This window comes from Chionomys nivalis, chromosome 1, assembly GCF_950005125.1.
Source record: "Chionomys nivalis chromosome 1, mChiNiv1.1, whole genome shotgun sequence".
NCBI classification, from domain to species: domain Eukaryota; kingdom Metazoa; phylum Chordata; class Mammalia; order Rodentia; family Cricetidae; genus Chionomys; species Chionomys nivalis.
This window is the reverse complement of record NC_080086.1, coordinates 36,866,347-36,891,390: the sequence shown is the minus strand read 5'-3', so window position 1 is coordinate 36,891,390 and position 25,044 is coordinate 36,866,347. Positions and strand designations below refer to the sequence as shown.

At 41.5% G+C, this 25,044-nt stretch overlaps 1 protein-coding gene across 2 annotated transcripts in view; it reads left to right on the top strand.

Moving 5' to 3' along the window:
- Fancd2 (FA complementation group D2) overlaps window positions 1-25,044 on the top strand; it is an 81,498-nt gene that overhangs the window by 14,854 nt on the left and 41,600 nt on the right. For both annotated transcript variants that reach the window (XM_057769132.1, XM_057769126.1), the window contains 15 exons: window positions 2,896-3,020; window positions 5,900-5,987; window positions 7,321-7,425; window positions 8,021-8,121; window positions 8,662-8,770; window positions 8,963-8,998; window positions 13,140-13,283; window positions 15,251-15,385; window positions 16,713-16,844; window positions 18,530-18,640; window positions 21,165-21,274; window positions 22,831-22,891; window positions 23,515-23,634; window positions 24,513-24,586; window positions 24,886-25,026. In XM_057769132.1, coding sequence (XP_057625115.1) covers window positions 2,896-3,020; window positions 5,900-5,987; window positions 7,321-7,425; window positions 8,021-8,121; window positions 8,662-8,770; window positions 8,963-8,998; window positions 13,140-13,283; window positions 15,251-15,385; window positions 16,713-16,844; window positions 18,530-18,640; window positions 21,165-21,274; window positions 22,831-22,891; window positions 23,515-23,634; window positions 24,513-24,586; window positions 24,886-25,026 — 1,592 coding nt within the window. The remainder of the gene's footprint in view (window positions 1-2,895; window positions 3,021-5,899; window positions 5,988-7,320; window positions 7,426-8,020; window positions 8,122-8,661; window positions 8,771-8,962; window positions 8,999-13,139; window positions 13,284-15,250; window positions 15,386-16,712; window positions 16,845-18,529; window positions 18,641-21,164; window positions 21,275-22,830; window positions 22,892-23,514; window positions 23,635-24,512; window positions 24,587-24,885; window positions 25,027-25,044) is intronic.

Genomic DNA, 25,044 nt, shown 5'->3' with positions numbered 1-25,044 from the left:
AGAGGACAGAGGCAGGAAGATGGAAGTCAATTTGAGCCAGCCTGGGCTACATAGTGATACCCTGGCCCAGAAAGCAAAACAGATTTTTATATGACTGACAAAACCTTTTTTATTTTTGGGATTTTTTCCTTTGTAAATGAAAATTTCACTTTCTTATCAATCATCATCATCACCTATGCCCCTGCAATGTCTAAGCGCGCATGGGCAGCCCGTGTATGGCGGTTCTCCAGCTGTTCCTGTCCTGGGCGGTCCTAGATGCTCGTGTTACTGTCACACCCAAGGCTCCACGGTCTTCCTCTATGCTGTCTGTCCAGCCTTCTGGGCCTTCCTCTTCACCTTATCCCGTGCGCTCCCCCAAGCAGTGCTGTGTTCGGGTATCTGCCGTCATTCGTTCTCATAACACAACTGAAGTATGTCAAGCGCAGTTACTGTATCCTGTAGTTTACTTCCTTCTGTAGATGGAGATGTTTCTTAATGTCATCGTTGCGCAGCCTATCCGTGTGATGCTTAGAATCCTCCTGAGACATGCCATCTCAGACACATTCTTATTTCTGTATTTCTTATCAATACATTATCTTTATTCAAGTTTCCTAATTTAAGAATCTTGAATATTTGACTCTTTCAAAAATTTGTTTCAAAATAAGTTTAGGCTACATGAAATGGTCTGTGCCTGTAATTCCAGCACTTGGGGATGAGGCAAGAAGCCAGAAGTCTGAAGCCAGAAGAGGGACTATACAGAGAGACCTCTGATTTGCAGAGGGCTGTGAGAATAAGTGGTAAAGGTTGCTATGCAACTGGAAGACCTGACTTGATCCCTGGGACCCCACATGTAAACCCCACAAAGCTTTCCTCTGGCAGGGACATCCGTATTTACAGCATACATGCATTAATAAATACTTTTTAAACTTCCTCAGTTATAAAGATTAAGTATAGTTTATTATTATATGTTAAATATTTGGTAAGGGTCTAGAGCAGTTGTTCTCAACCTGGGGTCATGACCCCTTTGGGAATCAAATAGCTCTTTCACAGGAGTTGCCTAAGACTATTGGAAATATCAGATATCTACATTATAATTTATAATAATAGCAAAATTACAGTTGTGAAGTAGAAATGGAAATAATAATGGGAATTGCCACAACATGAAGAACTGGGCACAACACTGGGAAGGGTAAGAACTACTGACTAGTGAGATGACTGAGAGGTCAAGAGCATTTGTTGCTCTTGTAGAAGACCCGGGCTCAATTCCCAGCACCTACATGGTAGTTCACAACTGTCTATAACCTCAGTTCTAAGATCCAGCAAGCACACACGTGATGTATATATACATGCAGGCAAAATATTCATACCCCACAAAGTATAAAATAAATTTTGGGGAGGAGGTGTGGTTTTGAGACAGGGCTTATCTGTGTAATTGGAGCTAGCTCTGTAGACCAGGCTGGCCTTGGACTCATAGAGATCCACCTGCTTTTGCCTCTCGAGTGTGCCACCACTACCCGGCTCGCCTGGCTATGTTTTTAAATGTTGGGAAGAAAGCTAGGCATAGTGGTGTACAATTTTAATCCCAGCACTCTGGAGGCAGAGGTGGATCTCTGAATTCTAGGCCACCCTGGTCTATAGAGTGAGTCCCGGGACAGCCAGGGGCACACAAAGAAACCCTGTCTCAAAAAAACAAAACAAAACAAAAAAATGGGGAGGGGGGTCGTGTATTGTTTCAAAATCTCAAGATTCCTTTTTTTCTTTTCTTTCCGAGACAGGAAACAGTGTTTCCTGGTATAGTCCTGTCTCGGGACTCACAGAGTCCCTGGAACTCACTCTGTAGACCAAGGTGGCCTCGAACTCACAGAGATCCACCTGCCTCTGCCTCCCGAGCACTGGGATTAAAGGCGTGCACCACCATTGCCAGGCTCTAAGATTACTTTTTATTTCTGAAAAGTGGTGAGATCCCAAGCCATTTTATTTCACTACAAATGCTTTAATTTGATTGCATACTGAAGGAAACTTTAGGTAGTTTTTGCAATTATGTGATTTATGTAAGTGCCTTGGTAAAAAAGCTGGTCTTACTTCTTCAGATGCCTTGATTGTTTGGGAATTTTGGGTTTTTGTGTTGTTGTTGTTGTTGTTGTTGCTTGTTTTTACAGGGTCTCACTGTCTAACTCTTGACTGGCCTAGAACTAGCCTTGTAGATCAGGCTAGCCTAGACTTTTGACTCTCTTGCATCTATTTCTCAAGCCCACAGATTGTCAGAGTGCACTGCCATGCCCATGATCTTTTCAGAGGTTCTTAAAATCATTCTTCTGGTTTTGACAGGCATTCCAAACTAAATCTTTATTTAGGAAAACAGGGATTTTAGAGTCTCATCTGGGCTGGAATCTGGGGTCTGTGCTCAATTTGGATGTATCCTATCTACTATCTCATGTGAATTTAGAGGAGAGGCATTTTCCTCTTGTGAGTATGTGTTCATGGACAGGTGCAAGTATCCAGAGATCAGAGAACAACCTTAGATGTTATTCCTCAGGCAACAGCCACTCTTTTTTCCTTCTTGAAACAGTCTTTCAGTAATCTGTCTCAGATTGCCGGTGTACCCCGGAGTCTATCTGTCTCTGCTTCCCCAGACCCAAGATTATAAGTACATGCTACTGTGCCTAGCTTCTTTCCCATGGGCTCTGGGAATTGAACACAGACCCTCTTTCTTGGGTTTTTTTTTTTCTTTTAATGGCATTTTATTATTAATGAGTATACTCTTTCCCCCACTCCCATTTGCCTCTTAATTTAAATTTTGAGCTTGAGTCTATCATGGTCGTGTTGTATACATGATGGTTTCAGGACTGTATTTGATAAGTAAGTACTGCTTATTTTGAGTAATGTGCTACACTTCTAATAATGTTCTCCCTGCAGGACCTCACAACCCAGATGATGCAGTTGATCAGTGTTGCTCCAGTGAACTTACAGCATGACTTCATCACCAGCCTTCCTGAGATCCTAGGGGATTCCCAGCATGCTAACGTGGGAAGAGAACTCAGGTGGATAAGCATTGTGCTACTGTCTCGTGGAGTCTCCACAAGGGGAACTTGTTCGTTGCAGTATGAAAAGAGCTAAGTTTAGGTCTAGTGAGTAACTCAGTGACTAAGGGTTCTTGTCTGTCATCTCCGATGATGTACGTTTGATCCTGGAGCCCACATAGTAGAAGAGGACTGACTTGCACAAGTTTTCCTCCGACTTCCATATATGCACCGTGGCACACATTGCTGTGTGTGCACACATACACATGCGTTTGGGATATAAAGGCTGGATCACAGTGTTTAAGTTCATTCTCAACTGTGTAGCAAGTCACAGCCAGTCTGGGGTACGTGAGACCCACGCACAAAACGTGGCCAGGTATAGAACTCAGTTGATAGAGTACTTGTCTAATGTGTACAAAATGTGTTCTTGCCTAATACTGCATAACAGGTGTGGTGGCAGACAGTGGAGGCAGGAAAACCAGAAATCAAGGTCATCCTTGGCTACATCGTGAGTTTGAGGCTAGCCTGGGATACAAAAAATGAAATCCTGCCTCAAGATGTAAAAATTATAAATTATGGTGCATGTACCTTACATGAATAGGAAGAGTATGGAGTTTGACGTGGTTTTCTAGTAACTGCATGTAGTAGTCCAGGTTGGTCTCAACTTCACTCTGTAGCTAAATATGACCTTGAACTTCTGATCCTCTTGCTTTTTCCTCAAGTCTTAGATCAGGGATTACAGGTATGTGCCTCTAAGTTTGCCTCCACATACTTTTCCTTTTTGTTTATTTTGCATATGTGCACACATGTACCACCGTGTGGAGCTCAGGGGACAACTTTCAGGAGTTGGACTTTTCTTTCCATATTTTACATTCCCAGAATCAAACTCACATCTTTAGACTTGATAGCAAATGCCAATATCTGTTGATGAACCTCACTGGCCCCCTTATATGTTCATTTAAATGATGAACCTATTATGAAAACTGGTTAGGATTAGGCTATAGAGAATTTTGTTTGGTTGGTTTTGTTTTTGTTTTTTTGAGACAGAGTTTCTCTGTGTTGCTTTGGAGCCTGTCCTGGAACTACTCTTGTAGACCAGGCTGGCCTCGAACTCACAGAGATCTGCCTGCCTCTGCCTCCGCCTCCCGAGTGCTGGCATTAAAGGCTTGTGCCACCGTGCCCATCTGGTACTTCCTCCTAGTTTACCACCGCCCAGTTAGGCTGCAGAGAATTTGAATACAGTCTCTTTGTTTCGTTTCCTCTAATAGTTTCTCAGGCTTGACTGCACCTTGGAATCCTTTGTGAAGCTCTTAAATACCTGCAGGTTTGGGTGCTGAGATGACCCGTTATAGTGCACGTCCATACACAAGGACCTATTGCTAACTGTCACTCATGTAAAAATAATACTGTAATTGGAGAGTAGTAATTAATAAGAGGGGAACCATATCCTTAGCATACAGTTTCTGTCCTGGTTTTCCTCCAGTGCTGGGAATTGAAGTCAAAGCCTTGTTTGTGTATCCTAAAGAAGTGCACACTAGTTTTATGGACTCTATCTTAATGTATATCTTTTCCTAGGAGTAGTTTTAAAATTCCTTTTATAATACTTTAAAAAAAATATTGAGACCGGGTCTCTCTGTAGCTCTGGCTGGCCTGGGATTTGCTATGTAGATGAGGCTGGCCTCCAACTCACAGAGATCCGCCTGCCTCTGCCTCCTGAGTGCTGGAATTAAAGGCATGGGCCACCATGCCCATTTGGTACTTGCTCCTAGTTTGCCAGTTGGCTGCAGTGCTGTGCAATGCTGTAGATAATGTTCAGTGATTTCTTCCTTTGTGCTTTTAGACATTGTGCTTCTGTGGATAGCACAGTGCTACTCATTTTGCACGTACAATGGGCTTGTCCTGTTGTTGTGCATTCTCACAGGATCCCTCCGACCCGTCTCGCCTCTGTGCACTGCTGTGGCTCCACGCATCTGTCCATCATATACACCACAGTCCACTTAATTATTGTGGGTTTCTTTCCTTCTAGTTTTTCAGGAAAGTGTGTATCAACTAAGTAGTAAAGATGTTGAAAGAGGGGCATATCATTTCTACATGATTATTTGAAGTTTTGTAATGAGTATGTATTATGTTTTCTAATGAAGACAATAACCAAATACAATCTTTTTTTTTTTTTTTTATGTAGTCCTAACTGTCTGAAGCACCATATACAGAACAGGCTGACCTTATGCTCACAGAAATCCTCCTGAGTGTTCGGATTAAAGGCATGCATCAAAATGCAATCATTTAATAGGAACTGGCTTTCTTTTTTTTTTTTTTTTTTTTTTTTTCCTCGATACAGGGTCTCATTGTATAGCCCTGGCTGTTCTGAACTTGCCTTGTAAACCAGGCCGGTCTCCAACTCACAGAGACCCACCTGCTTCTGTCTCTAAAGTGCTAGTGTGCCATTACTGCCCTGCTACAGCTGGTTTCTTACCAGTGGGTTCTATTCTTAAGTTCAAGCAGCTACAGATTAAAGATTTCCAAAAAAAGAAAAAAAATGCACACACACTGACATACAGATTTTTCTGGTCATTGATTCCCAAACAACATAGCGTGACAGGTATTTGCATAGCTTTTACATTGCATCAGGCATTCTAAGTATCCTAGAAGTAATTGACTGTAGGAGTATGAGCAAGTTATGTAATATATGTAGTGTGTAATAACTACACCGTTTTATAGAATGGACTTAAGCATCCTAGGATTTTAGTGCTGTGGATAACCTAGGAATCAGTTCACTGCAGGTACCAAGAGACAACTGCATATCCTGTCTTCCCCAACTCTAGTGAGTGACTTTCTCAGGTTGTTTTCTGCCCAGTTCTATTCAAACCATTATCCAGCTTTTCCTTCTTTGTTATTAACAGTGAACTGCTGATTCAGAATACTTCCTTGACTGTTCCAATTTTGGATGTCTTTTCCAGTCTCCGGCTTGATCCAAACTTCCTGTCTGAGGTAGGAAAAACCCTGTTTTCCAGAAATAGGGAGAAATCATGTGCAATGAAAGAAAATAGCACTGAAACTATGCTCACAAAAATAAGTATTATGTGCACATGTGCGTACATGCACACACACACATACACACACACACACCTGTATCAAAACCAGGGCCTACTGTAACACTAAGCCAGAAATCAGCCCCTTTACTTTTTTTTTTTTAAAAAAGTAAAAAGATGGTCTGACCTCAAACGCAAACTCTTCCTGCCTTAGCCTCCTCAGTGCTGGAATAATGCATGTGTGCCCCAGGTCTGGCTTAAGCAATGCAATTTAGTTGGGTTTTGTTGCATTTTTGACTGTGCTGGTGATCAAACCCAGGGTTCCACAAATGCTAGGCAGACATTTAACCAGTGAATCACACCCTCATCTCTTAAGTGGTAAGTTTATGTGTTTGAGTATATATGCATGCATGTAGAAGCCAAAGGACAACCTCAGGTGTTCCTCAGGTCCGTACACTTAAATCATTTTTTTTTTTTTTTTTTTTGAGACAGGGTCTCACAGCATGGAGCTTACTTGCAAGCATTTCCAGCCATGCCTGGTTATTTTTATGTGAGTTTTGGGATCAAACTCAGATGTCATGTCACAGCTGGGAATAGCTTAGTTGTGAAGTGCTTGCCTAGGATGTACAAAGCTTTGCTCCCCAGCACCACATAAACTTGATGTTGTGGCATACACATAAACAAGAGATCGAGACTAGAGGAAGAGACAGACGTTCAAGATCATCCTGGGCCAGCCTGGGATTCTAAAACCCTCAAGGAAAATAATAACAACTGTTTGTACTTTTTTGGTAACTTTTAAAATACAAGCATTCCTCAATCTAGCTGGTTTTTATTTGGCAGTTATTTCCCTAGACCTTGGCTCCCTTCTAAATAACATAGTCTTATTCTGGAACAGAGTTAGCTTTTCGTAGTTCTGTCTGAATAACATTCAAAGACAAACCCTCTGGGGACAGGTCCATAAACCCTGGGGTCATTCACAGCCAAAAGTAAGTTTCCTGGGGTTAGTGGTGAGGGCAGTATGGGGAGAGTGACACTTAATTTTGCTCTCCTGTTGTCAATTGTAACCATAGACTCTGAAATGTAAAGCAAATGATGTTTGACATTCATTACTTGTCTGTTCTAGAAAAATCTTTGACATTTATAATTGCAAGTTTGTAATTTGGGAGAAAATAATATGTTTTTCTTCCTAAACTACAAGTAGGAAAATCAAGTGAGAAAAGAATTTTCTAATTTTATCTAATAAGTATTTATTGGGCTAGAGTAGTGAAGGGTTTTGTGCTTTTTATATTTAGATCCGCCAGTTGGTGATGGGGAAGCTGTCTTCTGTTCGGCTGGAGGACTTACCTGTGATAATAAAGTTCATTCTTCATTCTGTAACAGACGCTACTTCACTTGAGGTATGCTACTATTTCCTGTCAAGCCTGCATTAAGATACACGAGGGACTGGAGAGACGGCTCAGAGGTTAAGAGCACTGGCTGTTCTTCCAGAGGTCCTGAGTTCAATTCCCAGCAACCACATGGTGACTCACAACCATCAATAATGAGATCTGGTACCCTCTTCTGGTTTAGGCATACATGGAAGCAGACTATATACATAATAATAAACAAATCTTTTTAAAAAGATATATGGATATGCTACTTAAGTAGTTCAAGTTGCTGTTTTCTGGTCCTAGACTAATTGATACTGATTACTACAGATAGCAGATAGCTGTTGGGAGAGAACACAGCCCAGTGTGGTTGATTACTTAGCATAAACTGCTACACAATGACATTTGCTATTTCTGTGTAGAAGCACTTCAGGTGAATCAAGGGCTTAGGGTGTAGCATTCTCTATGTGCTTGAACTATTCTCATCTAGTCTGCTGACAAGTCTTTTGTTGCAAGTCGATTGTTTTCCTCAGCATTTTGGGATGTTAAGATTCCATTGAGGAAATGTACTATGCCTGTCCACTAAGGGTGAGCGGAATACATGGCTAATACTCATTTTTCATAGGTCATTTCTGAGCTTCGGGAGAAGTTAAATGTGCAGCATTTTATTTTGCCATCACGGGTTCAGGCTTCCCAAAGCAAGTTGAAAAGTAAAGGACTAGCAAGGTATGGAAAAATTTGCAGTTGCCATTTTTTTTTTCTTAGATAATCATAGTTTTCTCACTTTTATCCTGAGAGCAGGGTAGTTATTAGATCTTAATATATGACAAATACTGGTATTATGATTACATTCACATCAGGCTGGAGAGATGGCTCAGAGGTTAAAAGCACTGGCTGCTCTTTCAGAGGTCCTGAGTTCAATTTCCAGCATGCACATGGTGGCTCACAACCATCTATGATGAGGCCTGGTGCCCTCTTCGGGCATGCAGGTGTACACGCAGGAAGAATACTGTATACATAATAAGTAAATATTAAAAAAAAAGATGAATTCACATCACGTAGCATGACAACGGATTTTTAATTGTTTGTGTGTGTGCTTTCCTAGCCATTCAGATCAATTCCACATAGTTCACAGTACAAGTTTTTCAGTAGTTTACAGATGAGGTTGGTGCTTCCTCCAGAACCTTACTTAATAGTCAGAAACAGATTTATAAGGTCTTCTCTGGTAAGTGGAAGAAATATTGTTTCCTGCTTTGCTGTTTGTAGCTCTTCAGGAACTCAAGAAAACAGTGATAAAGACTGTATTGTTCTCGTCTTTGATGTAATCAAGTCAGCCATTAGGTATGAGAAAACCATTTCAGAAGCCTGGATTAAGGTAAGATCCTTGCAACATTGAGTGTCAACCGTGAGTGTCAGTCACTGATAGATGTGTGAGTTGGGATGAAATAAAAGTCTTAAAATTATCATTCAAGTATAAATGATAATGATGGGCTGATGAACAGGACATGTAGAATGAACATGAATAACATACTCCACTGATACAGTATTGTGGCACTTGTTTTTCTAGGCAATCGAACGCATTGAATCAGCACCTGAGCATAAGGTAATATCTGCTTTGAACTTAAAATTTTATCCTACTTTCTTTCTGTCTTTCCTGCAGTGTGGAGAAAACAACCTGGGGGGTGACTTGCTGAGTGGTCTGCTCTTACCTACTAATTCTGGAAATGAATTTAGCCTACAGTATTCAGTGGGGGAGTAGGAGGTTGTTCCACCCACATGAAGGTACAGTTAAAGAAGCAGCACCACGCCTGGGTCATTCAGATCCCTGTGCCTATGGCTGGCCTTCCTCCCACCAGGCCAAGTTGTCAAGACAAGGGCATTCTCTGTTTGATTTTACTCTGCCCATGTAGCCCTGACCTGAATAGACTTACAGTGTAAGGTGGGCAGTGGTACTGTATCTGTTACCCCCACCCCTGACACACACATTCTCTCTCTCTCTCTCTGTTTCTATGTATGTGTCTGTTTCACACTTTGCAATCCATATTGGCCTAGAATTCACTGTGTTAAAATTAGGATGATTCTCCTGCCTCAGCTTCTGTGTGCCGGGACCACAAACATAAGCCCAACTTGTCTTTTAGCCATAGACTCCTCTCCTGTGAAGAAGTTGGATGTCTGTGTTTCTGTGTACTGATTGTTTCTTCTGAAGGTTTTGCTTGGGTTGGAATCTTTTGTCCTATGGGAATTTTGTTAGTTGGTTGTCCAGTTATTAGGTGACAGACTTAAAAGTGTGATATAGAATAAATGATAAAAATAGTCAAGTTTGGGGCTGGAGAGATGGCTCATTGGTTAAGAGCATTGCCTGCTCTTCCAAAGGTCCTGAGTTCAATTCCCAGCAACCACATGGTGGCTCACAACCATCTGTAATGAGGTCTGGTGCCCTCTTCTGGCCTGCAGACATACACACAGACAGAATATTGTATACATAATAAATAAATATTATAAAAAAAAAGATTACCTTTAAAAGAAATAGTCAAGTTTGCCGGGAGGTGGTGGCGCACGTCTTTAATCTCAGCACTCGGGAGGCAGAGGCAGGCAGATCTCTGGGAGTTCAAGGCCAGCCTGGTCTACAAGAGCTAGTCCCGGGACAGGCACCAAAGCTAAAGAGAAACCAAAAAAAAAAAAAACAAAAAAAAAACAAAAGTCAAGTTTTTTTGAGGCAATGTCTCATCTAGCTGCCTTCAAACTCACTGGATAGCTGAAGTTGACCTTGAATTCCTACCTCTGCTCCCAAGTACTGGGATGACAGGCATTTGCTACCGTGATTAGCTTGAAAATAGTTGTGGGGGATAGATAATAATCACACTATAACCCAATTGTTTGATTTGTTTTGTTTTGTTGGCTTTTTAAATTACTTAATATTTTTTCCAAGTTCCCATTCCCTCCCTTTTCCCATTCCCTCCACATACTCCTCACCCACTCCTCAGAGAAGGTAACACACATTGCTTTGGGAAAGGTCCAAGGCCATCCCTACTATATCTAGGCTGAACAAGGTATCCCTCCAAAGAGAATGGATTCTCAAAAAGCCCGTACAAGCAGTAGGGACAAATCCTGCTGCCACTGCCATGGCCCCTTGTAGGGATATAGCCCCACCCATTGGGGGCGTGTTCGCCTCGGGCTAATGTTTACGGATGTGATCCCAGCAGCCCCTTTTTCTTCTTTTGCTCCGCTGTGCTCCGCGGGAACCTGTGGTCCTGTAAGTCTATTTCCTTATTAAAGCTGTATATATCTATATAATCTGTCTGCATTCATTTGCGCCGCCACATTTTGGCGCCCCACGTTGGGCGCCACTCTGTTGTAGTGTCTGCGGCAGGGCTGCGTCCCCGGCACCCAGCCGCCCTCATGGCTACCTTATGCCCCGAAATAATTACACAGAAACTGTATTCTTTTAATCACTGCCTGGCCCATTAGTTCCAGCCTCTTATTGGCTAGCTCTTACATATTGATCTAACCCATTTCTAATATTCTATGTAGCACCATGAGCTGGCTTACCAGGGAAGATCTTAACCTGCGTCTGTCTGGAGTGGGAGAATCATGGCGACTCCTCACTCGGCTTCTTTCTCCCAGCATTCTGTTCTGTTTACTCCACCCACCTAAGGGCTGGCCTATAAATGGGCCAAGGCAGTTTCTTTATTAAATGAAAGTAACTCCTCCATCAGCCCCTCAGTCAGCCCCAGCCATGCAACTGTCAACCAAATTCAGAGGGACTAGTTTGGTCCTATGCTTGTTCCTTCCTAGTCCGGCTGGTGTTGGTGAGCTCCCATTAGCTCAGGTAGACTGTTTCAGTGGGTGCCCCATCATGGTCTTGACTTCTTTGCTCATAATCTCATTCCTCCCACTCTTCAACTGGACTTTGAGTGTTGTTTTTCAAAACAGAATTTTTCTGTGTAGCCCAAGCTGTCCAGGAACTCACTCTGCATTCCAGTCTGGCTTCGAACTCAGAAATCTGCCTGTCTCTGCCCAGCCCATTTCTTTTGATAATCTTACTATGTAGGTTGGCTATAGTTTTGCATTCTGATTTGATTCTCTATGCATTTTCCCTTACCATAAACATTTTGTGTACTTTATTTGTTTACTTATTGCATAGATAATAAACACTAATAAATTGGAAAACATACATAAATTACATATGTGAATCCCTAAGAGCTCATGTTAAAAACATAAATAACTTTAAAAGTTACACAGATTTTAAAGATTTAAGCACATTAAAATTTCAGTTCCTTTAAAATAAAAAAATAAAATAAAAAAAAATTACATATGTGGCCCGGTGGTGGTATACACCTTTAATCTCAGCACTCAGGAGTGAGAGACAGGTGAATCTCCGTGAATTTGAGGCCAGCCTTATCTACAGAGAGAAACCCTGTCTTGAGAAAATAAAACAAAGCAAATAAAGGTACATTTTTGAAAAAACAAGATTTCCCTTGCTTACATTTCTTACAGATAATTTTTTTCATTTTTTGAAAAATGTTTTTTAAATTTTATTTTTGTGTTTGTGCTTGCACACATGTGCTAAAATGTCTGGAGGCAGGAAGAAGTGCATTGGTCTATGAACCACCCGTATGGGGTTATGAACCAAGCCCTGGCTCTTGAGAGTAGCAGAAATACTTTTAACCACTGAACTGTCTCTCTATACTCTTTGTAAATGTTTTATCTTTTTGTATAAGCTATGTGTGTATATAAGCACAAGCATACTCCTATACCCACAGATCTGTGCATATACATGTGTATGTAGTTTTTATATACTGTCTTTACGACATTGGATCCTACTGTGCTTAGCATTTTGCTGGTTGCTTGTTTTTTACTTCACCATATGTCACTGTGTATCAGAAATGGCTTCCTCTGTCAAAAACATGGGTTAGCGGAGCTGGTTGGTAGTGGCATAAGTCTTTAACCCCAGCATTCTAGAGGCAGAGAGAGACAGGTGAGTCTCCGAGTCTGAGGGCAGACTGGCCTACAAAGTGAGTTCTAGGACGTCCAGGACTACACAGAGAAACCCAGTTTTGAGAAACAAAGTACAGAAAAAATAAGTAAAATGGGTTAGTTTATACTGGTGTTTTGGCTTTGTATACTTCAAAAATAATTATAATTTTATTTATTATAATATATTATATTAACCTTTCTATATTGGTAAACATTTATAGTCTTTGTAACTTTTCATAAAGCAGTTTTCCTAATTATAAAAGTATATAATTTAGTTGACAATTGATTTAATCTGTTTTTTTAAAGACCAACTGTAATTTATTTATTTATTTATTTTAAGATTTATTTATTTATTATGTATACAACATTCCTTCTATGTATGCTTGCATGCCAGAAGAGGGCACCAGATCTCATTACAGATGGCTGTGAGCCACCATATGGTTGCTGGGAATTGAACTCAGGACCTTTGGAAGAGCAGGCAGTGCTCTTAACCACTGAGCCATCTCTCCAGCCCCCAATTTAATCTGTTTTTTAACAATGTAAAGATGTTCAAAATTCTATTTTAGTATCACCTCTCTTAATTTTCTGATATTTTCTTATGAACTTTCAAAGGATAATATTTGTGGCACTTTATTCCTTTGAAAAGTATTGCTGGGTCTTGTAACAGTGTGGAGTCAGGCAGCGAGTGTTGTCATTGGGTTTTAGTGGAAAGTAGCTGAGCTGCAGTTCCGGTGTGTTGAGCTGCTTCTGTTGCTGCTCCCTGACAGGCTTTGGATGTGGCGATGCTGCTCATTATCTACAGCACCAGCACGCAGACAAAGAAGGGCATTGAAAAGCTGCTGAGAAACAAGATTCAGTCGGGCTGCATTCAAGAACAGCTGCTGGACAGTACATTCTCCACACATTACTTGGTAAGGGTGAGGTAAGCAGGGAGTAGATGCAGGGGGACAGATGCTGAGAGGGTAACATTTTTATCATTTCTGCATCATGTGGCAATCCCATGACACCTTTCCCAGTATTGAGCTTTTTCAGTGCAATGAAGTGATTGCTTTGTTGGGTTGAGACGATGATGTTAATAAACCAACCAACATTGGCTTTCAACCTATCAAGAAGTTAACAAAGTTGGTTTATCTTGAACTTCTCTGACCCAAACTCCAAATTCTTTTGTCTTTTGGATTTTTAAAAAAGATTCATTTTTATTTTTATATATGTGTTTCTATCCCTGTGTGTATTTGCCATTTGCACGCAAATGCTCTTGGAAGCCAGAAGAGGACTTTGACTCCTCTGGAACTAGAGTTACAGGTTGTGAAATGGATATTAGAAACCAAACTTGTTGGAAGAATAGCAAATATTCTTAACTGCTGAGCCATCTTTCTAGCCTCGATATAATTTTTTAATCTGTTTTGATTTTTTTTTTCCTAGAGAGTTTCACTGTATAGTCTTGACTGGCCTTGAACTCATAGACATCCACCCACCTCTGCCTCCACAGTGTACTACCACACTTGTGTTTTTTGTTTGTTCCTTTGCTTTGACTTTTTTTTTAAATAGTAGTATCAGTAAAGAAGATGGCATTATTAACTTTATTTACTTTGGATCCCTTAATATCTGTCTATATTGCATTATTAGTGGGATCTGGTCACGTCTCTTCCTATAACAGATGTTCAAAGAACCTGGTTTAGGAACCTGGGAATTAACTAAGTTGGTAAAGTGCTTGCCAGACAATCACGAAGACCTGAATTCTTTCCCAGAACCCACAAAAAATAAGCTGAGCACGGCGACACACATTTGTTTTTTGATTTTGTTTGGTTTTTGGTTTTTTGGGTTTTTTTTTTTTTTGGTTTTTCGAGACAGGGTTTCTCTGTAGCTTTGGTGCCTGTCCTGGAACTCGCTCTTGTAGACTAGGCTGGCCTCGAACACAGAGATCTGCCTGCCTCTGCCTCCCAAGTGCTGGTATTATAGGCATGTGCCAACACCACCTGGTGGCGACCCACATTTGTAATCACAGTACTGGGGAGGTAGAAATAGGCAGGTCCCTGAGGTTTACTGGTCAGCCAGCATAGCATTTGTTGAGCCCTAGATCCAAGTGAAGGTCCCTGTCTCAAAAAAACCAAAATAAACAAAAACACAAGATGGATAGCTCCTAAAAATGACTGCTGAAGTTGACCTCTGCCCTCCACATACACTGGTACAGGTGGTCAACAGCACACATTTGGACCTGCACTTACATGAACACACACACACAGTCTCACACACACATACACACAGAATTCTATTTGGGTAGTATTGAATGTTATAGACTGATCTTAAATTATAACAGAAACAGAGCAGGTTCCAGGAGGCATATGAGTGAGTGAAGAAACTGGAATCTATTCAGTCTGGTTTGTAGTTCTAAACTGAACAAATAGAGCTGTATATGAAGTTTATCATTTAATTATTGTGAATTTCAAGGTCAAGTTGTTATACATTTGTGGAATCTAGTCCTGAGAGAAAAATCAGGATGGTGAAGGATTATTTGGGGTATAATTAAGATTAAGATTCCTTAAAGTTGCTGTATGTGGGCATTCATACTAGCATTTGGGATGTGGAAAGCAAAAGGTCAGAATTCCAGTCCATGTTGTAACTACATTTGAGACCATCCCCAGTACCCACCAAAAGACAATTTTCTTGTTTTAAGCTAAAGTGATTGGGATATTGGGATTGGAGATGTAATTTTGTGGTAGAGTGTTTGTCTAGCATGTTCCAGGCTCTGGGTTCAATGCTGAGTGTCAGGGAGATGACTTGAGAGTCCCGACAGGTTCTTTGGTGATAGGAGTGGATTTTAGCACATCTGGTTCTATGACACCGTCTCCCTAGTCCTTTTTCTTTCTTCCTCTTCCAGGTTCTTAAGGATATTTGCCCGTCCATTCTCTTACTGGCTCAGACTTTGTTTCACTCTCAGGACCAGAGGATAATTTTGTTTGGCAGTCTCCTATACAAATATGCTTTTAAATTTTTTGATACTTATTGCCAGCAGGTATGTTGAAACATTTATTTGGGTAAGGAAGAAGCAAGGATATGGAAAGATATAATTTCAAATAAACTGGGTGTACTTTGAGGTATATTCTGGGTGATTAGATGACATTGAGGAGGAAATAATTTTGACGAGCACCTTAGAAAACTCAGTTGTGCCGGGCGGTGGTGGCGCACGCCTTTAATCCCAGCACTCGGGAGGCAGAGGCAGGTGGATCTCTGTGAGTTCGAGACCAGCCTGGTCTACAAGAGCTAGTTCCAGGACAGGCTCCAAAACCACAGAGAAACCCTGTCTCGAAAAACCAAAAAAAAAAAAAAAAAGAAAAAAAAGAAAACTCAGTTGTAAGCCAGCCATAGTGATGCACACCTGTAATCGGGTCTCAGGAAACAGAAGGAGGATAAACAAAAATTTGAGGCCAGACTGGGGTATACAGCAGGGCCTTGTTTCATAAGCAAAGAAAATTATCAGTTCTAGTCTCTGTCCTCAGGTAATAAGATTGGCTTGGAGGACCCAATTGTGAGAGCTGAAATTTGGTATAAAATCATTAAGTCCCACTCATATGTAATATCTCAAGCAACTTGACTTATATTTTATTTTGTTTTATTTTTTTATTATGCACATATGTGTGTGGGTTTTTGACCTTAGTGCAGTCTTCAAGGAGGCCACATTTTCCTGAAATTATGCCCGCCTGTCCTGTCCTTTTCACAAAATCTGGAGACCTTCTGCTCCTTAAGTGTAGTCTTTTCAAGAAATTTCAATATATACTAAGTTTAATTGCAATTTAGTAAAATTTAACTCATAGCTAAAACCTACACCAAGGAAGGTTTGATAGAGAGCCCACTGATACGTCACCAAAAGTAGGTCAAAACTGGTTGTTACTCCTGTGATCCTAGTACTTGAGGGACAGGAGATACACATGTTTGAGGCCAGTGTGGGATAGGGAGTAAGGTCCAGGGAGCCAGGATGACTATGTGGTAGTGTAGTTACACTGGCGTGACTACAGGCCTGAAGTCAATGCTCATGGCACTTAGAAAAAAGTAGTAAGGTAGGTTAGGAAGGCCTCAAGTGGGGGCTAGGGAGATGCCTCAGGGTAAGAGTACCAGTTGCTCTTCCAGAGGCCTTGGGTTCAATTCCCAGCACCCACAAGGCAGCTCCAGTTCCAGGGAATCCAGTACCCTTATACAGGTATATATGCAGACAAAACACCAGATCACATAAAATAAAAATAATTATTTAAAAAATTTATTTTGAAAAGAAGGCCTCAAGCGTGAACTCTTTAGAATGGCCATGTCCTGTTTTTATTTTACTGTCCTGCGCCCTCCCTGTATAGGAAGTGGTTGGTGCCCTAGTCACCCACATTTGCAGTGGGAATGAGGCTGAAGTTGATACTGCGTTGGATGTCCTCCTTGAGCTGATTGTACTAAACCCCTCTGCTATGAGGCTGAATGCTGTTTTTGTTAAGGTATTGCCTGTACTGTCAAATACTGAATTGTTTTTCTGTTTCCTATATCTCAGAGTTACTGCTCCCCGATAGTTATTGAGAACTTGTTTCGTATTCTTTAGATACTGAGCACGGTAAATGTGGGAGGGATGTGTAAAAAGGTAGATAACAGGTAAGGTATAGATATATGCATATAGATATAAAGATGCATCTTATTTGTGTATTAACTTATTCAGAAACACTTCTCTATACTTATATATGCCAAGCCATGTTTAAATGCTGTGGTAGAAAGGCTGGTCTTTGCCTTTGGTGTCAAGAGTGTAGGGAAGGTGCTGGAGAGATGGCTCAATGGTTAAGAGCACTGTCTGCTCTTCCAGATGTCCTGAGTTCAGTTCCTAGCAACCACATGGTGTCTCACAACCATCCATAATGAGATCTGGTATCCTTTTCTGGCATGCAGGCAGAACACTGTATATATAATAAATTTAAAAAATATACATTAAAACCTGGCGGTGGTGGCGCATGCCTTTATTCCCAGCACTCGGGAGGCAGAGGCAGGCGGATCTCTGTGAGTTCGAGACCAGCCTGGTCTACAGAGCTAGTTCCAGGACAGGCTCCAAAGCCACAGAGAAACCCTGTCTCGAAAAACAAAAAAACAAAAAACAAAAAAAAACAAAAGTATAAGAAGTACAAACAAGTCATCTGTATATACCTGGTCTCCACTAATAGAAACTTGCAGTGTATGTCTGATACTGACTTAATCCGCTTGATATGATCATTTCCATGTGTATCCATTTTCCTGCAAACAACATAACTTTGTTCTTCCTTATGGCTGACAAAAATTCCATTACATGTGCACCACATTTCTCACTATTGATGAACACGTATGTTATTTGTAAAACTTAGCTATTGTGTATGTGTACCCCCAAAACCAGCTAGGAGACCGAGTCCTGTTTGTAAAAGCAAAGAGCCTTTTTTCTTTCACAAGTTTGCAAACTCAGACTCTCAGTGTGTCTATCGTATTTGGAGTGATTGGAGAGCCCCAAGCTCATCTGGGGTTGGGTTTTTATAGTTGCAAAGATAGGGGTGAGGGATTTCTAAGGTTCAGGACCCCTGATTTACTGACATTTGTCTAGGGGTGTTCTGGTGAAAAGCAATGGGTATGTGTTGGCAGGTGATTCTCTCTCCAACGATTGGAATGTTAGGAATTTCCTTTGGATGGTCTGTTCCTGGGTGGTGCGAGCTTATGACATTTTCTGGAACCCAGTGCTGCCTGCCAAAGCAGCTATGCGGCCTGGGCCCCGTTATGTGTGACCAGACTGCCCTGGATCCCACATGCTACAGTAAACATTGATGTTCAAACATCTTGCTCCTGTGTCTGTTGACTTGGAATCCTGGAAAAATACCAAGAGTGGAATAACTGGGTAATGGTTCTGTTTAAAATGGGGGCCAGAGAGTGGGACTGGAGAGATGGCTCACCAGTTAAAAGCAGAGGCTGTGGTTTTGGTTACCAACAATCCCTAACTCTTATTCTAGGGAATCTGGTGCCTTTCACTAGCCTCCTTGGGCACCAACAATGCATGTGTACATCACATATATGCAGGCAAAACACTCACATAAAATAAATAAATCACGTTTTTAAAAGTCTAAAAACAAGAGAAATATTAGCTAATAAACTAATTTTGGGCATTTTTCCCCCTTCATAGGGAATTTTAGATTATTTGGAGAATATGTCCCCTCAGCAAATACGAAAAATCTTCTGTATTCTCAGCACACTAGCATTTAGCCAACAGCCTGGAACCAGCAACCATATCCAGGTAAGAGGCCATGGTTTTTTTGTTTTTGTTTTTGTTTTTTGTTTGTTTGTTTGTTTTTTCGAGATAGGGTTTCTCTGTGGTTTTGGAGCCTGTCCTGGAACTAGCTCTTGTAGACCAGGCTGGTCTCGAACTCACAGAGATCCTCCTGCTTCTGCCTCCCAAATGCTGGGATTAAAGGCGTGCGCCACCACCGCTTGGCTGAGGCCATGTTTTGAGAGTGAATGTTTTAAACATCTTTATTTGGAATTTGCCAAGCTAAGTTACTCCAGCCTTGTGGAGTAGGAAAAGCAGCACCTACATAGCGAGTTCTAGGACAGCCACAGTACAAACCCTGTCTCAAAATTAAAAAATAAAAATAGAACGATTATTAGCGCTACGCCAGCCTGAGCTATACAGCTAGATCACACATATAACAATCAAAACAAAACAAAGATGACAGCAGCTGGGTGTGGTGGTTCATGTCTTTGTTTCTAGCACTTGGGAGACAGAAGAAATGGTGGATTTCCTTGAGTGTGACTCAGCCTGTTTCTTCACAGCCAATTCCAATCTGCCACATCTACACTATGAGTGTCTCAAAAAATAAAAACAGCAAAGAAATCTTAGTCTTTTGGAATAGAGATAGGGCTGAGCCTGTGATCAGCTAGCCGTGAGATGTCTTTCAGGTTTGTATGGAGTACTTGGAGTCTCCGAATGTCTAAGCTAAACTTCACCTAGGCTTGCTTTCATTGTAGTCACTAATTACTGAAGAAAGCTAAGCAAAGGGACTAGCTGCAGTGCCACCTTGTGGCACGAATTCATACTGGTCTGAAGCCTTGGACAAGCAGCACCTTGTTTTAATTTAAGAGTTATTTGGCGGGGCTGGAGAGATGGCTCAGTGGTTTAGAGCACTGTCTGCTCTTCCAAAGGTCCTGAGTTCAATTCCTGGCAACCACATGGTGGCTCACAACCATCTGTAATGAGGTCTGGTGTCCTCTTCTGGCCTGCAGACATACACACAGACAGAATATTGTATACATAATAAATAAATAAATATTTAAAAAAAAAAAGTTATTTGGCTAGGTGATACACACGTGCAGAAAACAGCATGTAGAGAGGTGTGCAGTGAACACTAACTCCTTGCTACTCTAGGCAGTTGGCCTGTCTTCTGTGGCCACCAGAGTCACTAGTTTAGAGCTTTCTGCACGGTCCCTCCATTCTGCTTTTCCTTTCTGGTTCTGTACCCTGTTTTCTCATTTAGCAAAGTATTGGGGAATTGTTTCATATTGGTAATACAAAGTTACTTCATTACTTTGGTTTTGAACGCGGCAAAATATATACAAAAAAAAAATTTTTTTTTTTTGAGGCAGTGTTTCTCTGGGGTGGTCCTGGATGGCTGTACTGGAACTCACTTTGTAGACCAGACTGGCCATGAACTCTGGAGCTCCATCTGCCTCTCCCTCCTGAGTGCTGGAATTAAAGGCAGTGAATGTGTCACCACTGCCCAGCCATTTTCATTATTTTTAAATATTGGGCTGGAGAGATGGCTCAGTAATTAAGAGCACTGGCTGGTCTTTCAGAGGACCTGGGTTCAATTTCTAGCACCCACATGGCAGCTAACAACTCCAAGATCTGACACCATCATACAGATATACACTCAGGCAAAACACCTATGTACATAAAATAAGAATTAAATATATCAGTTCCAATCCAGGAACATAGGACATCTTTTCATTCTTTAGTCCGTTCATTTCTTTCAGCAATATTTTTTATATGTTGCCGAGACTGGCCTCAAATTCTATTTATAAAGTTATGCCCTATACCCAACTAGCAGTATTTTATAGATTTCAACATGTAAATGTTTCTCTTCTCTCATTAAATTTATTTCTAAATGGTTTATTGTGGTCCGCCTCAAACTCAAAGAGATCCACCTGCATCAGCTCCCAAGTGGTGGTGCACGTCTTTAATCCCAGCACTTGGGAGGTAGATGCGGGTGGATCTCTGTGAGTTCCAGGCCAGCCTGGTCTACAGATTGAGTGCCAGAACAGGCTCCAAAGCTACAGAGAAACCCTGTCTTGAACAAACAAAACAACAACAACAAAAAAGAAGATGGAAATTGTTTTAGAATTCAGAGACGAATTATACAAAGCTCCTAGAACAAGGCACACATTCAGCAACAGCTGTCAGTGCTGCCATGGTAGCTGTTCGAGGACATGAGAATTATTGTGATGGATACACAGCTAAAATAATGAGATACAATAAACTATTTTTAAATGGTTTTGATTGGGGGGGGCACCTCATGTGCAGGGGAGAAGTGTGGAAGTCAGAGGAAATTTTCAGTAGTAGGTGCTTTCATTTCAATCCACGGGCATGCTGATAAAACATAGTTTGTCACAATTGGCAGCAAGTTACTCACTAGGCAATCCTGGCGGACCACAATAAACCATTTAGAAATAAATGAGACTTAGAGAACGGAATTTAGCTCCAATAGTGATGCATTCTGCTGTGTCACTCCAGTTTTTCTTTTTCTGTCCTGATCCCATTGCAGGACGAAATGCACCTGGTGATACGAAAGCAGCTCTCTAGCACTGTGTTCAAATACAAACTCATCGGGATCATCGGTGCAGTCACCATGGCCGGAGTCATGGCAGAAGACAGGTACTCCTGTAGAGTCTGGCTTCTGTGCCTCAACATCAGCTGGTAAAGGTGCTGCCTTACAAACACGTTAGAGTATGCAGCCATTATCTTAATAGAAGCATTAAAACTGCACAAAAAGTAAACATGTCTTGTTCTTTTCTATGTTCCCTTCTAACCTTTTTAAGGTTATTTTTGTTATTTTTAATTGTGTTTTTGTATATGCATATTAGTGCAGGTAGCTATGAAGGCGAGTTGTCAAATCCTCCTGGACCTGGAGTTACAGGCAGATGGTAGCTGCCTGATGTGGGTGCTGGGAATTGAACTCAGGTCCTCTGCAAGAACAACACTCTTAACTATTGGACCGTTTCTGCAGTCCATTTCCTGCCCCTGCCCCTGACACAGGATTTCTCTGTGTAACAGCTCTGGCTGTCCAGGAACTAGCTCTGTAGAACAGGCTGGCCTCAAACTCACAGAGATCTACCTGCCTCTGCCTCCGAGTGCTGGGATTAAAGGCGTGCGCCACCACTGCCCAGCCCATTCTCTTCTAATCTTGACTGTATATGCCATGTTCAATTGAGAACGTTAATTATAGTGTTACATCATAGTTATTAACTATAGTGTTGCCTGGAGGTACAGAGCTGGAAATCTTTCCATGGAGGCTAACTTTGGTCCTCCTGATATTCATTGTTTATAATCTGCTTCTGACCTGGCCCTCTATTGCTGTATTACTCCTATCTGGAGCTTCATGTAATTCAAATAGTTACTTTATGGTTCCTCACTTGTTCTTAGATGCCTCAGTTATAGCCTCTAAAGAAGTATCAGAGCTGGGGCTTCATGCTGCATAATTTTAAGCTGACAGTACAGTTCAGTTCATGTTTCTTGGAAATGATTTGTCAAGAATTCCTAAGAACTCAGGAAATGGCCTTAGAACCAACATACTAGCTAAAAGAAGGGAAGGAAAGCAATTTGTTTTATTTAGCTGGGCACATGGAAGGAGATTCACTTGGAGTTCAAAGCTGACTTGGGCAACATGGTCATATTACCATCTCAAAAACAAAGATCCTCTTTTCATTACTAATTTAGTGTGCCCTTAACAATATATACAAATTGGTCTTACTTGTTTGTAGAATCCTCAGAATTCCAGGTGCTGAGGCAGAGTGATCAGTTGCACACTGGAGTTTGACATAAGCCTGGCAACCTAATGTGACCCTGTCTCAAAAAAAGAGGAGATAATCGTGCTTCACTATAAACCTACATTTTATATGAACAAAATAAGTAGTTTTCCATGTCTTCATGAAATTTTATCTCTATTCTTGTCTGAAAGAAGACAGGACTCTTTTTGTTTGTTTGTTTGTTTTTCGAGACAGGGTTTCTCTGTAGCTTTGGTGCCTGTCCCGGAACTAGCTCTTGTAGACCAGGCTGGTCTCAAACTCCCAGAGATCCGCCTGCCTCTGCCTCCTGAGTGCTGGGATTAAAGGCATGCGCCACCACCGCCCGGCTAGAAGACAGGACTCTTAAACTTACTGCCAATTATTGCAAAATTTTACAAAAATGAAACTAAAATTCCTTGTTTCTAGAAGTGTACCATCTGATTCAACCCAGAGGGGAGCTGACCTGAGCAATGAATGGTGCACACAGGTAAGTTTCTATAACCTAGTCAGATGTGTTTGCCCGGCCTCAGGGCTGGCTGCTGGTCACTGTTGTTTTCCCAGAAGTACTGTGGTTTTTCTTTTCTTTTAGAATGCTAGGATGCAACACCAGGCCTTATATAATAGGCAAACACTACCACTGAGCTACGTTTGTGGCTGAAATATTTTGTACATCTTCTTTCAAAAATCTCTTCAAGTAACTGTTTTTAAAAATAAGGTCTTGTTATATAGCCCTAGAGCTGGAATTCACTGTGTAGACCAGGCTGGCCTTGAACTGGGATTCTCCTGTCTCTGCCTCCTAATTGCTAGGATTACAGGCACGAGGTACAAGTTGTCTTGATAACTCTTCAGAAGTTCACTCTGGGACACATACTAGTGTTCTTCATCTTCCTTGTCCCTCTTCTTAGTGTCCATACTGAAGCCTGTCACTCCAGCTTTGGTTTTAGTTTTGGCTATGAGGTATGCTTGGAAAGAGACAGACTAGGGAAGAGGCTCAGGAACGCCTCACTGAGTTTGGCAGTGAGATTGGAGAGAGAACTTAATACTAAGTGCAGAGACGAATTTAGGAAGGATTGGCAGCCCAAGACTCACAGCTTTTTCTCTCTGCTCCAGGTGACTTCTTTGCTACAACTGGTTCATTCTTGTACTGAGCATTCTCCTTGGGCCTCTTCTCTTTATTATGATGAATTTGCCAATCTGATTCAAGAAAGAAAGTTGGCTCCAAAAACCTTGGTAAGAATGATGTCTTGTTTTGGGGGTGACAGGTAGGAACTAGTTCTTGAGACAAGAACTTGTGTGTGTATCTGACTAGATTTTTAATAAAAAACCAGCTGCCCTTGAACTGGCTATAGTCCTCCTGCTTCTTTATTCCCAGGCAGTGTGGGCTGCCAATACCTCATTCCAAGTGTCTTTTCTTTTTTTATTTTATTTTATGTGCATTAGTGTTTTGCCATGGGTTTCAGGTCCTCTGAAACCGGAGTTACAGACAGTTGTGAGCTGCCATGTGGGTCCTGGGAATTGAACCTGGTTCCACTGGAAGAGCAATCAGTGGTCTTAACCACTAAACCATCTCTTCACCCCCACCCCAAGTGCCTTTTCTTAAAGCAACAAAGTATGACACATTAAGTCTTTTTCTCTGTTGCAGTATAAAAGTAGACTGGGGGGAAAAGCCAGAAGGTGGTGGCACACGCCTTTAATCCCAGCACTCAGCAGGCAGAGGCAGGTGGATCTCTGAGTTTGAGGCCAACCTGGTCTATGAAATGAGTTCCAGAATAACCAGAGTGGTTACACAGAGAAACCCTGTCTCAAAAAAACAAAATTAAAAAAATAAAAATGAAAAAGAATGGAAAGCTGTTCCACTCCACCCCATCTCAGGGCTTTCCTGAGGCCTCATCCACATAATAATGATAATAATTGTAAAATGACAACAAGGTTGTTGGTGATAGGCTTAAATGAAGCGCTCTTGGTGCATTATCTCCTTTCTTCACAGTAGTGGATGGCCTCATTTTTAGAAATGAGGAGCCTGAGGTTTTGAAAGGTTAGTGACAGTTTATCTATGGTTATAAAAGCACTATGCCCCTCACTGCAACATTCTTGTTTGCTCCTGGAAGGAATGGGTTGGGCAGACCATCTTTAATGATTTCCAAGATGCCTTTGTGGTGGACTTCTGTGCTGTCCCAGAAGGGTAAGTGCTGCTTCCCTTCCGGGTTGAGTCTACCGGGGAGGAAGTTGTATCGGTTCAGTAGCCAGTACAAACTTCACACTACTTTTGCCCTCAAGTCAAGTCTGCCCTATAGCTTAATGCCCTCCCCAGCCTTAACATCCTGTACCCGGCTGTAAGACTGCTAAGAAGCCCCACTGTTCTTCTACTCACAGCTTCTTCCCGTAGCTGTTGCTTGAAGTTGGTTTGTCCTAGTGATTCCCCCATAGCCTTGTTTTCCTCCCAGCTGGGACTCAGATTTTGATTCTCTTTTTGATTCACAGTGACTTTCCATTTCCTGTGAAAGCTCTCTATGGACTGGAAGAATACAGCTCTCAAGATGGCATTGTCATCAACCTCCTACCACTGTTCTTTCGGGAATTTGCAGATATCAGTCAAGTGACTTCACGAGAACCAAGCCAAAAGTTAGTTGTTTTCTGTTG